Genomic DNA, 16,357 nt, shown 5'->3' with positions numbered 1-16,357 from the left:
GACTGAACGCAATCACCAGCCCGAATATTACAAGGATGAAACATAATCGTAATGTCCGATGAAACTGTGTAACTAAAGCTGAGTGAAGCTGCGCGGTAAGCGGTTTTCGCCCTCGACATAGGGCTGCCCAGCTTCGCTTCGGGCCATGTCATTAACCCATTGTTCATTTCCAAGGAGTTCCAGCTTAGGCCCTTTCTGTTCCCATTTTGAGGCCAGGTAATACCAAGACAGCGCGTTGCCAACCGTGCCAACTTCGTCACTGACGCCGGTCTTTGCAGCCTGTGACATTCGCTCGTGTAGCTTGGTGTTGGTAAACAGCTCCATCAGATGGCCGGCGACAGCTCTCCAGTCGCCCGGCTGTACAAGAAACCCATCGATCTTGTCTTTGACTTGAAGGGGGATTCCACCTGCAAACGAAGCGATCACAGGGCGGCCAGCGTGAAGTGCCTCGGAGACTTTGACTTCGAAGCCTTCGTACGTCGACAGTTGGAGGACGACATGAGCATTGGACATGAGGCAGTTCAACAGCTGGTCGCAAGGGTCTAAGCGCATGACGCTCACATCGGCCAAGAGATGAGGATATTTGGTTTCCAGCTGGGTCATGACTTGATCGTAAATAGCGATACCGTCGGGGTCGTCTACCGAAGCGTTTCCGCAACTTGGATGTGTGAGAAAGATTAGCATATTTTACGACTGAGAGCTCGGAAAGGGGAACTTACATGACGAGCTGAGGGATACTGATGCCTCCATGCTTTTCGAGCTGCTCACGGAAACATGCATAAGCGTCGACGACGGTTGGCAGCCCCTTTGCAGGATCAAAGCGGGACACCTGGATGATGTATTTCCCTGGAGTGCGTCAGCGGAAACTATGTGTGGAAATGTCTGGCTGTGTAACGCCGCGCTCGCTCACTTCTTGGCCACTGCAGCTCTGTCATCCTCTCTGAGCGGCACTTCATGTTGTAAAGGTGACCGTAGTATCCTACATCCCAAATCTCCATCGGCTTATTCAAGCCATCCAGCCTATCTCGAGGATTAATATATGCCGTAGTCCACAAAGAGCATCTTGCATACCAATCCGTTGTCGCTGGCATATACAGCACCTTCTCCCGCGGCACATTATGTGGCACAAATGAAGGCATTGGGTGGCTGATGAAGAGGTCCGCCTGCTTGACGTTTTGCCACAGGAAGTCCCAAACGTCTGCTTGAGGAGAATTGGGATCCTTGATCAGGTCTGTCCGAATCTGAATATGGGATCGGTAAAAGACTGGCCGAGATGGCGTGAGCTTCTTGATGAGCGGGATGAGGCATGGCATTTGAGGGTCGTCAATCTATATTAGGGTAAGTGCGTGATACACGGTATTATATAAGTCAAGCCAGAACTGGGCCGTAGCACAGCTTACAATGACGATGTCGGCGCCGCCTTTCTCTGGTCGGCATAAGGGCCCTCCCTCAGAGAACCAATATCGATTTCCGTTGTCGGTAATCCATTCGCGTATGGCACTTTTTTCGTCTTCTGTGATGAACTGACCCTCAGGGCTCACTCCTTGAAGGGTATTGTGGATGTTCTTGGTGACGCGAAACACTCCCGGGTGAGGTTTCGGCACTGTTGTGCATCAGTTCAAAGTCAAGCAGCAGGATGAATATGCGTGCCGGGAAGGTAGCTTACCATACCAGCGCAGATCGACTCCCATGACGCGAGAGAATCGGACGAGAGCGTGCCTCATCAGCGCTACACCACCGCCTTGAGGAGTGCTGCTGAAGAAAGCAATTTTGGTCTTGTGCTTCCGTAAATTCTTTGCATAATGCATGACTGTTTCCCAGGAGGTGAAACTACAGGTAGTCTTGTAATCCTCGAGAGAAATAAGAGGCGCTTGGAAGGATGCATCGACCTCGACAATGCCGCGCCACGCCACTTGCAAAAGAGGAGCCAATGAAGGGCCAAAATTCCTGCAGTAGGTCAATCTTTTGCATTCTAACATGGAAAAAGAGTTGCAAATCACCGCTCACATTATGCATTTTCTCGCCATTGAATCGGCTTGTTCGTCCACCCGCTTGCTAAGCCACAGGGCTATCCTCTCTGTATGCTCATGAGGTTGCTGAATGACGATAGGGACGATATCCAATTCCAGCCAGAGGCGCGAGCAGAGTGACGGGCTTGTCGTCCTCAATGAGCTGGGAAGTCCGGCGCCGACCACCTTGACGAAAGTTCTGTGCTCATACCATCTGATTGATTTGATGATGTACTCTGCGAGAAAATCCTGGCCATTGCTGCCTTCTGGGGCACTCACGGTCTGGATGGTGAAATCGATGAGATACGTCGCATCGCGGACGGCTAGAGAAACCAAGTACGTCTTGTATCCGGATAACACGGCTGAGATTCCGATAAAGATGGGCTACGGCATAGATCAGACAAATAGAACGCGGTGATTCAACGAGCATGTGAAAGAAGAACAAGAAGCTGGGAGAAGAAGTTCCCATCGTTTCCATCCCGAACTGATGGTAAGTGAACAAGAAACGAGAAAACAGCGAGACTGACTGTTAGAGAGAGGCCGAAGCACCCTTCTGCCTGGACAACCTTTTCTGCTTGAGATTTCCGGCGAAGAGAGGTGCTGACGTGGAATTCCTGACAAGGGTCTTTGGTCATTATGAAGATTGAATCACGGCTACCTATGTGAATGTTGAGTGAGTAGCTCTAAAGACGATGTCTATAACAACCAGGTTGAGGTGCTGCAATCGGTACAAGTCAGGTTTTTAATTGCGGTTAGCCAAAATTGCTGGGCGCAAGATATAATTGAGCAAAGTTTCGGTAGCAAGTGTACTTGCTACCTTTATGTATCTATCATCTTCAATCGAATTCCAAGAGCATTGGTCTTGGAGCATTAGTTGATGAGGTGGCGTGGTGCCACATGTTAGCCATCTGGGTGGTACGATGAGATCGAGCAGCACTAGAATCTTCAAGTGGCATCATTATGACATCAAATGCTCGTCTCAAAACGGACTATTGGCGTAATCATTATAATGTGAGATTGAAATCTGAGAAAATGTAGCCGACTTCAAATCTGACGACTCGTGCCACAACAGACGGCTCGAAACATACGGGAGCCTTTGGAGGCACTTTGGGCTCGCTGGTTATCACTGTTCTGTCTGTCTTCACGATCACGATGCAAGTGAGGAAACTGTCTGTCGTGAAACGAAATTGCTGAGGTCGCTGTGGTAAGCCTGCGATACGTGAGAAGCTCAAGGCCGGAGACACGCAATCGTGCATGTGCAACATACGATGCGAATAACATGGTGTCAGGTGGTCGGCACTTCACTGTCATCGATGGCAGAGTGGTTATTGACATGTATGTGTCAATGCATCCATATAGCAAACACAAAGTGAGTCAGAAATCGCATACGATCCTCGATCTAGGTCTCTGTCTCAAATTACCGTTGCGCTCGACGAGTACTGTAGTACTTGGATTTTCGTCCGTCCACCAACGAGTAACAGCAGCACCAACGCTGCCGCATCGGGTTCAAATCTTGCCCCTGTGCTGGGAGACAGGGCATTATAGTCCTTCGAGAGCAGTGGAATCTACCCATGAGGATCGCTGCCCAAAACGGTAAATCTCTATCCGTGATAGCCGAGAACTGGTACAATCACCGCCAATTTGTTTGACGAGCGTCACGAACGCCGATGGTCGGATCTAAAGGGTCTTTGACGTGTGCATGCCAGCCTTCTTGTCCATTGACTTCAAAGGTTATGTTTAGCGTCTTCGTAGCGACAGAGCCTCGAACTTTTGAACCACATCATGAACCAGGATTGTCGAAAGAATCTGGATGGGTGGAAACGAAGCGCCGGTGGTTATAGGCGGCTTGAGATAACAATGGAACTAGTGGCGCATGGTATTTTGCGATATGCCGGTTGAACAAGGTAGGGAGGGAGTGGCTATCCAGCATCCCAAGCCAATACCTACTAAATCAGAACGCTGCTAAGAATCTTCTTACAGCGCTTTGAGTTAACAGAAACTTACCTTATCCTAAATACTAGAATATTGTAGAGATAGTAGCAGAAAGCAGAATCTGTTATCCGAGGACTTATAGCAGTAGCACTTAAAAAGATTCTGATTTGGTAGGGTTCTGGATAGCCAAATTGGGGTGCTGGACAGTCACTCTCTTGATATTATGGAGCGATGAACCCCTTCCCTGTAGTGGAAAGGCCATGATCGCCAATAGCCACAGCAAAGACTTCGGCAATGCCTTCTGAATCCCATAATCGTATTATCTCTGTCAGCCAACGATCAACGTAGCCAACCGCAATTATGCGATTGTCAGACTTCTGGAGACGGCTGTGACTGTGGTTCTTCTCAAATATAGCTAAGTCGAACGGTCTCTCTAATACTTGTACTACTTGAAACTTTTGAAAGGAATATGGCCATATTTACCGTCCAAACCTGAGACCAGCCCTCACTTGAATTCCCAAGTCGCTCACCCACGGTTATGCCATTAATTGTATCGTGCACACCTGGTCCATATCTCTGTCTTGAACCTGGATTTTCTCTACGCTATGTAACTATCATCACAGGTATATTGGCTCCTACTTCAATCGCGACAGTAATAAGCTCAGTTTACAGTCTGGCTGCGTCTGTACCTAGACTGCAATAAGGCTTGGACTCGGGGAACTTGGGACAACATCGACATCGTGGCTGGCATCTTCAACATCAATAGGCACAACCAAATGATGTTGATTTTTTTCGCAAATCGTTGGTTCGAACCGATTGACTCGGATTCTCCTTGGGTCAGCAGCAGCAACTTCCTGGGCGTGCTACGAACTTAAGCCATGTTGCCATGCCGAGGTCAAACAAGAGAATGCCAAAGTGCAAAAGAAAAGAATCCCATCTGCTTCAGCTTTCAGACACTGACAGATGCCGGTGCGTTATTTTGCAGGGAAAGGTCTAGCCAAATCAATTACCGAGCGCAGCTTCGTTGTTAAGCGCCCGAGGAGAGCGGAGTGAAAACCCAGATCAACCCGCTTCTCCAGATCTAGTACCTCGCCAATAGCATTACACGGTCGCCCCACGAGTCACGAAATCACTGTCACATCGTATCGGCTTCATTCTCGATCCAGATGCGGCAGAGAAGTTCTGCGGACATATTCCCGTTTAGAGCAGCTCAGATATTGGAACCATATGCAGCGTTTCCAACGTCTCGCCTATGGAAGCCGCCGAATTAATAATGAGAAAATAACACTTATCCCAGAGGATGAGATCGTGAACTGCATGTGTGAGACTTCTCAGTGACTATATATATGGCACCTGGCCTCTTTGACCGCCGGATCTACTATCCTTTTATAATGAATCATCTGCTCATCTCCCCCATCACTAGTGACCGTGAGGCTGATCACTTGCGTTGATGAAGATGGTTTCGGTGTTCGCCTCAGCAAAGGCCCTTCCGGTTTTGGCAGCCAGCGCTTTTGCTGCCGCAAGCTACCCTCCTATCCCTGTTGATTTGACAACTCCGGTACAGCAACGTATAGCTGTCAACGGTCCCAACAGTATGTTCTCGTGCTCATTTCTTCAGGTGCAACCAATGCTAAGCTTGCTGTAAACATAACAGGCGTTTCCATCGGCTGGAACACATACCAACAGCTAAGCCAGCCGTGTGTTGCCTATGGCACCTCCGCCACGTCTTTGACGCAGCAAGCCTGCTCTCAGAGCTCTGTTACATACCAGACTTCGCGCACTTGGTCCAATGTTGTGACTCTCAGCAGCCTATCGCCAGCAACAACATACTACTACAAGATTGTCTCGACAAACTCAAGCGTTGATCACTTTCTGAGTCCCCGCCTCGCCGGAGACAAAACCCCGTTCTCCATCAACGCTATTATCGACTTGGGCGTTGTAGGCCCCGATGGCTACACGATCCAGAATGACCAGACAAAGCGTGATACTATCCCGACTATCGACCCTTCCTTGAACCATACCACCATTCAGCGTTTAGCGGAGACGGTCAATGATTACGAATTCGTCATCCATCCTGGTGATCTCGCCTATGCTGATGATTGGATCGAGACGCCCAAGAACATCTTGGACGGAACGAATGCATATCAAGCAATCCTTGAGCAATTTTACGCTCAGCTTGCTCCCATCTCTGGCCGCAAGCCCTACATGGCAAGTCCGGGTAACCATGAAGCTGCTTGCCAAGAAATTCCTCACACAACCGGACTCTGCGACGCCGGACAGCGCAACTTCAGGTACGTCCATGACCTCAGACTTGCTCTGATGAAAACTTCTATGCTAACACTTTGGTGTCAGTGATTTCATCAACCGATTTGGCCGGACTATGCCCACTGTGTTCACTTCCACCTCGGCAAACAACACGGCAAAGGTCAATGCGAACAAGGCTCAGCAGCTCGCCAAACCTCCTTTCTGGTTCTCTTTCGAGTATGGAATGGCGCACGTTGTCATGATTGACACCGAGACGGATTTCGCCGATGCCCCAGACGGGCCCGATGGTTCTGAGGGCCTCAACGGCGGACCCTTCGGCGCTCCCAATCAGCAGCTCCAGTTCCTCGAGGCGGATCTTGCTTCCGTCGACCGTACCGTCACACCCTGGCTCATTGTTGCTGGGCATCGACCTTGGTACACCACTGGAGGCACGGGTTGTGCACCTTGCCAGGCAGCGTTTGAAGGGCTCTTTTACAAGTATGGCGTCGACTTGGGAGTCTTCGGCCATGTTCACAACTCCCAGAGGTTTTTCCCTGTTTACAATGGCACGGCTGATGCCGCCGGCATGACGAACCCCAAGGCGCCGATGTATATCGTCGCTGGCGGCGCGGGAAATATCGAGGGCCTCTCCGACGTTGGCTCCAAGCCCTCGTACACCGCATTTGCCTATGCAGATGATTTCAGCTATGCGACGATCCGGTTTCGAGACGAACAGAACTTGCAAGTAGACTTCTACCAGTCGTCCACCGGGAACCTGTTGGATAGCTCGACGCTCTTCAAGTCTCATGATCAGCAATTTGTTCTGCAATAGAGTCTAATGTCTTTAGAGATCAGATAGACAGTAGCAGTAATTGGCAAGTGTTATAGCAAGATGCATATGTTCTTGTCATTGGCTGGCATAATGCTAAGACAACAGTGTTGTGATTGTTTTTATAATGCGAGAACCATGAATATCCATTCGAATACATCGCAGGCCGGTGAGAAGCAGTAAGAAGGGCCGATTGCAAGGAAGAAGACGACTATGCATAAGTTTCAGTTTCATTTTCCCTTCCTGTTGATATAGAAAAGCTGGAAGCTACTCTTCACTCTTGATTGCACCAAGCGCAAAGATACTCGAGCAAGTGATGGAGCGAACAGCATTGGCGCGTGGGAAACGGCATGAATGGCGCCTCGGCTGATTCGGCCAAAAGGTCACAAGCTCGGTGAATTCGAAATGGCGAACTGCTGGCCGGCATCTTTCGGCATGACACGCGATTGCCTGCGCCCTAGATGTGAAGGTTGTATATCGAATGAGATGATTGTAACGTATCTCAAAAAGAGTCAACTGCATTGCTCGTTCGATCGAGCCTAGTCTCATAAGCCCAGCGACTGCGACAGATTGTGGAGATCAGCTTGTTCGGCGAAGCGCTTCGGGAATGGTAACAGTACGTCAACTCAATCTGCCTACCTAACAAACACGACATTTTGCGCCCTTTGGCCCCAGGTAATGCAAGAAGACGTCCTATTGTATAAAGTGAGAACATCATTACCTACTCCTGTCGATGGACGACCGAGTCACGAAACAGCATACCGCGCACCTCCGTAAATATCAGGATGTCTCGTATTACTTTGTTCACTGACTCTCGGCTACCTTGCCCGCAGCGGCTGCTTCTCACCATTCACGAACTTGGACTCGAAATCAAGCACATTCAAGAGGTTGACATTTCCAAGTCCGAGCACAAGGTATCGTTGCAATGCCGCAAAAGTGTTCCGGGATCTTTAGGATTACTGACACAAACTAGCGCCCAGAATTCCTGGAGCTCAACCCCTATGGCGCTGTGCCATTCATACGAGACGCATCCTATAATCCACCTCTGATGTTGGCTGAGTCGCGTGCAATTGCGAGATATCTTGCACGAGCCTATGGCAGCAGTGACTTGTCGGCTTCACTGCTCCCAGATCCAAACGACGTTGTTGCGATTGCAAAGTTTGAAAAGGCAGCCTCAATTGAGCTCACCTCTTTCGACGCCGTCGCCAACCAGCTGGAACTTGAAGAGCTATTCAAGCCGTATGTCTGCCCCAAATCTAGACCCAGGAAGTATCCTAAACTTAGCTGAACAGGTCGTGGTTCAACGGCGAAACGAACGTTGAAAAGTGCAAGCAACTTCGAACGGGAATCGACCGAGTCGTCGACCTGCTGGACAAGAGGCTTAAGCATCAGCAGTTCATGGCTGGAGATGTAAGCAGCAAGCATTGAAACAAGCGATGCGGAAAGCCGGTTAACAAGAGCGCAGAAACTGACGGTAGTCGACCTGTTCTTCGTCCCTTACATGCATCATCTGGACCAAACGGTCTATCCAACCTTGCTAGACTCTCGGCCGCATGTACGTGCATGGTGGAGGATGATGACCAGCCGAGCATCATACAAGCATTCCTTCAGCAACCTGAAGGTTTGAGAATATTTGACAAGGCGGCATACGTTTAATCAACACTCACATACCCGTGCCTCCCTCCTGGCTTGGACCAACGCAGATATTTATCTGCTTTTAATTAACGCTGGAGCCCTCGTGAATGTGGGTGAGTGCGCCATCGCAACGCTTCGATTACAACAATAGATGGCGGCGACCTGTCTTGGCCCATTTGCACCGGAACCCAAGGGTCCTAAGCGATATCGTATCATATTACGATTGGTAGGGCTGAGTGTAGGAATTGTCTTTCGGAACATGGTTGACTAGACCATTGTCCTCGATCTCAGATTCGTGAAGTTTTGGGCTAGATGCTTGCCATGTGGGGGACAGTGTTGATCCACACCGTACAAACCGTCGGGACATTATTCTTCCTGACCTGATTAAGAGTTGCCTCTGTGCTCTTATAGCTCATCCGCCCCATCTTCTTCTCCTGAAACGCAAGTCAATCATCAAGAGATGGGTGGAAAACATCCATTATCCCATTTCAACTGCCCTCGTCATCATCTCGATCAATGGAGCCTCAAAGACCAACTCCTTTAGGTATTCCCAAGCCATTGGGCTACGCCGATCAAGCATGCAAGGAATGCCGACGGAGGAAGTCCAAATGCAATAAGGGAATTCCCACGTGTAACATGTGCCTGCGATACAGAAGACACTGCCTATACGAAAAACACTCTCGAACTCCACTGACTAGGAGGTGAGTTTTGACATCCCGATGGAGTGCTTGCAATGAGACGCCATCTCAATCTAACGTACATCTGCAGGCATCTTACTGAAGTAGAGGAAAGGCTAGAGCAGGCTGAGGCTTTGATCCGACAACTACGAGCTGCTCTTCCGCAGCAGAATGCTCTCAGTGAAGGATTCAATAACACGACTGTCTCACCCGGCGAGCTATCAGATGGAGAGACACTGGCTCACAACAGGCAATTGACCACAGAGAACGTCAAGAGTTCTTCACGCCCCAGAGAGCCTATCTGCCCTGAGCTGTCTGACGAGAGACCGCATCACCAGCATGGATTGGCCCCAGCTGTTGCCGAGGGTCTGGTCCTAAATGAGACACTCCTCGCAGACATTGCAACACAACATCCTCATGAGGATCCAACACCACAGCGAGACCTGAGGAGAGCGGAACAATCACATAGTTCTGACAACTCCCAACATGTTGATTTTGAGAGCCCTCCTTCAACAGGCGAATTTGGTTGGAACGAACACGAGACTGTACGGCAAGACTCCCCAGGACTGTCGACCGCCAGCGACCTGAATGAGACAAGGCAAATCCTCGACGGCATGGCGTCTTTGACGGTCTCCGAACAGCGTAGTGGCTATCTTGGCATTGCGTCAGGTGCCGCCTTCTTACGCCTCTTAGAGCCCGTAGGGTCCAAGAATGCGCAAAGCCACTCGCCGGTTGAGACGGATGCAAGTGTTTCCATCATCACTCTTCCAAACATAAACAGGCACATCGCCGACTCGATGATCGATGCATACTTCAGGATATACCACATCAGTTACCCCATCGTTCACGAACCGACATTCCGAGCCCAGTATTCTGAAGTCATTCCAAGGCCCAATGGCGGATCTTGGTATATCTTGGCCTATGTTATGGCGGCACTTGGGGTATATACGACCGCAACGACTTTGAATAATCTGGATCTAGATATCTTCCATCATACCAAGTCCCTGCTCTCCTTTGACGTGCTCGAGGTCGGCAGCTTAACATTGGTCCAGGCTCTGACGTTGATTTCCAATTATCAACAAAAGAGAGATAAGCCCAACGCTGCCTATAGTTACTCGGGCTTGGCGGCAAGAATGGCTATGGCGCTTGGGTTACACAAAGACTTCCAGGGATGGAAGATATCGCCCTTGAGCATGGAGATTCGACGCAGAGTCTGGTGGACGCTGAGCATATTCGACATTGGGGCTACCATCACATTCGGTCGACCACAGGTGTGTCCATTTAACGGTGTTGACATATCGTTGCCCCAGAACGTTCATGATAAGGTAACAGCTGCCCCAAGGCCTTGCTGCACGTATGGCTAATGTCCATAGGACCTGACGGCCATGTCTTCTTCTTGTCCTCCCGATCCACATGAGATCTCCGTTTACACGGCGGTCCGGACGCAGGCAAGGTTTCACATCGCTACCAACCCAATATATATCCGCATCATTTCACAGCCGTTACCCAGTGCTCGAGAGCTTCTTCAACTGGAGTCCCAGTGCCTGGGGTCATGGATGGAAAACACGCCGTCCTATTTTTCCGAAACAGCCTCCGTGCCACCCAAGCATGTCTTTTCTCATTCTGTCATGCAATGGAGGTGGCGAAATTTCCGCATGATCATGTACCGGCCTTTCGTTATCCGGCGAGCGTTGCTTGCGCGCAGCGGCCGTCCAGATAACTCGAGTCCAGAATCGCTCCAGGCCTACGAGCGATGCTTGAATGATGCGAAAGACACAATCTTACATATAAGCGAATTTTGGGCCACGAATGATCATATCCGTCTTTTTGCGTGGTACGCGTTGTACGTTATCAGGGTGTCTGAAATGGACAGACGCAGTCTGCTGACCTCGACACAGATATTTCCTGTTCCAAGCCGCCTTGGTCCCCTGCATCTGTCTCCAAACCGATCCCTCCTCTCTGCAAGCGCCTGACTGGCGTGACCAAATCGTTACCTCTCTCAAAGTAATGGTGGCACTGGTACCCGTGAACCCAAGCGCCCATAGATGTCATCAAGTCATTGCAAGTCTCTGCAGAGCGCATCTCGATTCATCAGCGCCCCTCCCAGACGATGCCAACCTCGAAGCTACGTCAACTCTACAACCAGAGAGAGCGTTTGGCGTTGACAGTGAGGCATTTCGCCACACAGCTGACGCTGATGGCGACAGGCCAATGATGCCTGCGGGTAATCCGCATGATCACATGAACGCGGTCTTTTCCATGATGTGGCCAAATGCGCTGTTTGACACTGCGGATAACGAACATGATGATTCTTGGATGGATTTTTTGAATGGTATCTGAGCGCAATAAGATATTTGACATACTGCAGTGGCGCTGTCTTCTTTCTGAGCTCATATAGCAGCAACTTGCAGAGCTTCCTTCTTCATGTCGGAACTAGACCGTACCCTGTACGGCTCTCTATAATATTCCAGTCATGCCTATACAGTTGAGACATCTAAGACCTTGATTCTATGCTTTCTATCATCACATTGTATCTGCCCCGACTTTTGGACACAACAAATTCGCCATTAACCAGGTCGTTTGAGCTTGCTCGATGGACTGCTTCCTCCATTGTTGTCTCAATCCCGGCGGCAAGGTGTCGGAATGCCACTCGTTTACAGGCCAAGTCCGGCTCAACATGGACGAACCACTTTTCATCAACGAGAGTCGCAATCTCATCCCATGGTGGCTCGTCGCAGAGAAGATAATTGCCTTCCAGTATGCATATATCCGTATCCGCCGCTATGAGCAACCCATCTGCTACCGGATCCTTGATTGCATGGTCGAAAGTAGGCGCAAAGACTGAATGACGGTGCGCATTTGATTTGAGCTTTCGTACGAGGCTAACAGCCGCATGGCCGTCAAAGGTCCAGGGGGCTCCACGGCGCGCAAGGGCTTCCGAAGCGTTGGGTAGTTTTCGTAGTGTGGCAAGCGGGAGGTGGAAACCGTCGGCAGATATGACGATAGCTTTGGGATTGTTGATTTTTGGAGGTAATGAATTGATAATATCAGCAACCTTGTTGGCGATTGTTGTCTTTCCGGAACCAGGAGGGCCTGCTATTGCGACTAGGAGCCGAGGTGGAGGGCGCAGGCGTCTGGTGCCGTTGCTATTAGTAGGCGCTGTTGCCTTCTTCTCCTCCCATTTGCACAGGAGGCAGTCTGCAAGCGATTTATACGTCTGGTCCATCTTGTGTTGCAGACTATATTGCCAAGTAAGTCGCCGGGTAAAAGGTGATACAGCTGATGCCGTATATAGCCCGTCTGCTTGCTCGATGGCACGGACACAGTTGTCCGTACTTCGAATGTGCTTTTCTCGGTTGTGGAGAATACTTTGCTCCACTTCGCTCATGACTTGTCCACCGGTGAAAGCTTTAACTGCTTCCATCTCGATGGGCGACTGTCACCCTTACCCACTATTCGGTGAAGCTCTTTGAACTGTCATACTGTGCTTCCGCCGCCATCCTGTCATCAAGTAATTACATGCAACCTCACCAGGAGAGGCACGGTTATCGTCCAGTACGAAAGAAGACCAGGGATAAGATAGTAGGGGAAAGGCGCCATGCAGGCGCCAATTTCCCCCTCCTTTTTCGTGGTTGTCGGCTCTGCCCCGACTTATCCCGAATGTCCGACTGGTCTGCATGACGGCGATTAGCCTGAAAGCTGACGAAGGACGAGTACATGTATTGCATATGTCCAAGTATGTCCAATCCCAAACGGCAATCGATGTGTGCTTGGCCTGAGTACTGATATCCAGGCTTGTCTCTGCTCAATGTAGGGAGATTCAGTATTCGTTGTCACCTTACTAAGCGATCAACTAACGCAGCGCTTCTGATGAGTCGATACGCATATTCACACCGTTAGCCTCAGGGTAAAGTGTCTTGCTTGACTGTTTGCTGTGTCGAATCCTTTGCAGAAATGTATCGGGTGTTGCTTGCTACAATACCTCGATGGCAATATAGGTAGGCTCCTACATCAATAAGTCCATCATATCGCTTCTAACCTGCATTATCACGTTACGCCCCTACACCATGAGCGCCGTCTTATACAATAACACCATTCATATCGCTACTGACCTGGTATGCTTGGTTGTTCCACCTGCCCCAACCCATAGTCGGAGCCCATGTTCCTGTAGTATTCCATATCTCACGCCCACACCTCCCGACCGACGCATTCACAACTCCAATTTTGGAGCTGTTGAGGGTCGATCGGGTACTATGGTCGAGGCCTTTGCTTGCCTCAGAACCTTGGTGATATGTCTTGGAGTTTACTTGATCGAAGCTGGGCCAGCCGCAGAACTCGTGGCATTGTGATTCACATATTATATGAGCCATGAGTGGCAACCTTGTAATCTCTTCATACGACAATGCCACAATTTGATATCCCCGCTCGGGGTAGTTTCCCTTCTCCAGTGGTCACGCAGCGGTAAATACTGCTCGGATCAAGTTACTAGTAATGAGCGCAAGTTCGATGTCATAGAATTTCGTTCGCTGGCCGCTGATGGCAGACGTTCAATTGTCCACATCTCTGGGCTCCATCGCCGCCCATGCCTTTTCATACTCCTCGGGAGACATGTATTTGAACTCGGTCGGCCGTGTGATTGGCACGAAAGGTTCGCCATGTTTTTCGAATTGTTCCAGCCGCTTCTTGGTTTCAGGCCGACTGGCATTCACGCTGTAAATCTTGACTCGGTGGCAGCTGCTTGTGACGTGCAGCCCCCAGTTCCAGCTGTGGCGGACTTCCATTGGCTGCGTGTTGAGACTGTTGTCCCAGCAGCGGACGACGAGTTCTGTCCAACCTTCATGATCGCATGGGACGGACGCTGTCCAAGTCCTCCAAGCCCATTTGTGCTTTGGTGACATATCCTCAGTGGGTACGGCATACCAAGCCCAGCCACCATCCGAAGAGAGCTCGACACGCTCTGGCCAGCGGCCGCCACCAGAGTAAGCCCAGCCTGTAATGTTAGCATCTCGTAGACTCTGCCCCGGAAACACGATGGGTCTTACCGGTGACTTCGATATGGCCATTGTGGACAACGACTTCCTTGTGCCATGGACTCATGATAGCGCTGCTGACTGGCATCTCTTGAATTTGGATACCCACTGCCCGTCCATTAGCCCGGAATACTGTATAGTTTGCAACTGGGCAACTTACAAGTAGGCAGTTGATTGTGCTTCCCGTACTGCTGCTGGAAGTACAGATACTCTCTGCTCTGAACGGGGGCACGGCTAGGATGTTCGATGGCTTTGATGCGATAGAGCCATTTGACGCTCCTAGCCCCTATGTAACCCATGACCACTGCCCTCAATGGGAATCCATGAATCTTAGGCAGTGGTTTACCGTTCATCTCCCAAGCAAGAAGCACCTCGTTTGCTTTCACCTTTGACCACGGGACAGAGACAACATAATTCATGCAGTCCCCGCCCTTGAAATACGTTTCCGCTCCGTAGAATTCGAGGTGCTTTGCCCCTTCCTTCAGACCGCCGCAATGTTTGATGACTTTCTTGAGGCTTACACCAGTCCATTTCGCCGTGCCGATTGCTCCCTCGGCCCATGGAGCATTAATCATTTCGTCGCCCTCACCAGCATATTCACCGATTTGCTCAAGACGTCTGGTTCCGCTGCACTGGATTGTTACGAGCATGGAAGTGCGTGGAAACAAGGCTTCGTTCTTGAGATCGTCCAAAGTGAGGACCTTGGGGGTGTTAACCAGCCCATCGAGACGAAGGTCGAATTCCACTGGGTCAATATCTGGAATCCCCCCATGGTTGCGCACGAAATGAAGTTCGTTGGGGGTGGTGGTTTCTCTGGTGAGAAGGCCCTTTGGCGGCTCCCCATTATAGGGAAACTGAAGGAGATGGAGCATGCCCGGATGTTTTTCCTAGGTGGAACGGTCAGCCAAGAGTACACTATCGCTTCATGGGTGTGTCCGATGGTCATCACCTCAAGTACTGTCTTCCAGCTATCTTCAGGCACATTGGTGAGTGCCCCACCGATTGCCTTGTGCCACAGCTTCCAACGAACACCCTCGAGGACGGGGTTGGTCGCTGGGATTGGCGCGAGCTGGAACTCGGGAGGTGGGGGAAACCTGTATTGGGAGAATCGCTTCCGAGCTCTGGCCTTTTTCTCGGGGTAGTCCTCCCACTCCACATAGCCTTTCCACCCTTTTCTCTCTTCTTGGACGACGAAGGCCCGGTCATCGTCATCTGCGTCTGCACGAAGCTCTGCCGAGTTTGTCACAGTAGGAGGCTGAGCATCTGTATGGATCTTGAGATTGCTCTGGTTCCGTAGACCTAAATGAGCCGGATCCAGCCCTTGCTCTAAACTCCATTCGTTAGGAGGCTAAGCGTTCTGATTATCAGTGCTGCCTCCTTTAACGCTCTTCAATGAACTCACCTGGCGGCTAAGACGGTCCCTATGTTCAAAGTCCATTTTGTTATAGGTCACTAGGATGATAGCTGATGAGATACTTCGGCAGGTTCTTTGAAGCGAAAGAAAAGCCTCGAGTCACAGATACCGCTTCCTCTTGATGTATATATATATATATATGTGAGATAAATAAGGCATTCATTAGCCGATACGATTCCACCCTCTGCGGGGTCTTGTTGACGTTTCGATATTCCTATCCATCCATCTGCAGATGTTACGTCACTATGATCGAACGTAATGCGTGCCCATGGCCTATACGATCTATCACGAAGTCTGCTTCTATGGTGGGTAATTGAGAGAGACATTTTGCAAAAAAAAAAAAAAGCAATCTGGGAGGAGCATAGACAAAAGCACTTTTGGCTTAAGCGATCGTGTAATAACGGTTTGAGATCTTGCAAAATAGCGAGTCAACCCTTACCAAAAGAGTCAGAGAAGGCTTGTGGCTTCCATCTCTGTTACAAATTCGGTAAGGACGCTAACCGCCGGCCCTTCGTTTAGCGGACGGGTAGAGAAAGGAAAAAAGGCAGGTATAAACAATGAGAGCAGCCAAGCCATAGGGCTAGCGC

General features: G+C 50.1%; 6 protein-coding genes across 6 annotated transcripts; 3 read left to right on the top strand and 3 right to left on the bottom strand.

Moving 5' to 3' along the window:
• Positions 1–72: 72 nt before the first annotated feature.
• Positions 73–2,667, bottom strand: CCMA1212_009292 (uncharacterized protein; the record flags this gene model as incomplete). Its single annotated transcript, XM_073706380.1, has 8 exons — positions 2,537–2,667; positions 2,008–2,393; positions 1,667–1,947; positions 1,401–1,603; positions 1,072–1,328; positions 911–1,020; positions 720–846; positions 73–658 (listed from the first exon to the last, which is right to left on the bottom strand). Exons 1-8 carry the CDS (start codon positions 2,642–2,644, stop codon positions 73–75), a joined length of 2,058 nt encoding a protein of 685 aa, XP_073555063.1. The 5' UTR covers positions 2,645–2,667.
• A 2,730-nt stretch (positions 2,668–5,397) lies between these two features.
• CCMA1212_009291 (Acid phosphatase) lies at positions 5,398–7,017 on the top strand (the record flags this gene model as incomplete). Its single annotated transcript, XM_073706379.1, has 3 exons — positions 5,398–5,533; positions 5,596–6,232; positions 6,294–7,017. 3 exons carry the CDS (start codon positions 5,398–5,400, stop codon positions 7,015–7,017), a joined length of 1,497 nt encoding a protein of 498 aa, XP_073555136.1.
• A 754-nt stretch (positions 7,018–7,771) lies between these two features.
• CCMA1212_009290 (uncharacterized protein) lies at positions 7,772–8,641 on the top strand (the record flags this gene model as incomplete). The annotated part of the gene is made up of 4 exons (XM_073706378.1): positions 7,772–7,928; positions 7,988–8,253; positions 8,307–8,424; positions 8,480–8,641. The coding sequence occupies exons 1-4, from the start codon at positions 7,800–7,802 to the stop codon at positions 8,639–8,641; spliced, it is 675 nt and encodes a 224-aa protein (XP_073555065.1). The 5' UTR covers positions 7,772–7,799.
• A 552-nt stretch (positions 8,642–9,193) lies between these two features.
• Positions 9,194–11,666, top strand: CCMA1212_009289 (Lactose regulatory protein LAC9; the record flags this gene model as incomplete). The annotated part of the gene is made up of 4 exons (XM_073706377.1): positions 9,194–9,350; positions 9,418–10,651; positions 10,700–11,169; positions 11,225–11,666. Exons 1-4 carry the CDS (start codon positions 9,286–9,288, stop codon positions 11,664–11,666), a joined length of 2,211 nt encoding a protein of 736 aa, XP_073555149.1. The 5' UTR covers positions 9,194–9,285.
• Positions 11,667–11,820: 154 nt separating this feature from the next.
• CCMA1212_009288 (uncharacterized protein) lies at positions 11,821–12,750 on the bottom strand (the record flags this gene model as incomplete). The annotated part of the gene is made up of 1 exon (XM_073706376.1): positions 11,821–12,750. The coding sequence occupies one exon, from the start codon at positions 12,748–12,750 to the stop codon at positions 11,821–11,823; it is 930 nt and encodes a 309-aa protein (XP_073555150.1).
• A 1,123-nt stretch (positions 12,751–13,873) lies between these two features.
• On the bottom strand, positions 13,874–15,794 carry CCMA1212_009287 (putative sulfite oxidase; the record flags this gene model as incomplete). The annotated part of the gene is made up of 5 exons (XM_073706375.1): positions 13,874–14,316; positions 14,369–14,464; positions 14,517–15,243; positions 15,306–15,704; positions 15,759–15,794. 5 exons carry the CDS (start codon positions 15,792–15,794, stop codon positions 13,874–13,876), a joined length of 1,701 nt encoding a protein of 566 aa, XP_073555143.1.
• Between the last annotated feature and the right edge of the window lie 563 nt (positions 15,795–16,357).

The sequence above is a fragment of the Trichoderma ghanense genome, assembly GCF_004382785.1.
Source record: "Trichoderma ghanense strain CCMA-1212 chromosome Unknown scaffold_16, whole genome shotgun sequence".
Classification (NCBI taxonomy): Eukaryota; Fungi; Ascomycota; class Sordariomycetes; order Hypocreales; family Hypocreaceae; genus Trichoderma; species Trichoderma ghanense.
Note: the sequence above shows the minus strand (reverse complement) of the source record. Positions and strands in the feature narration are given on the sequence as shown.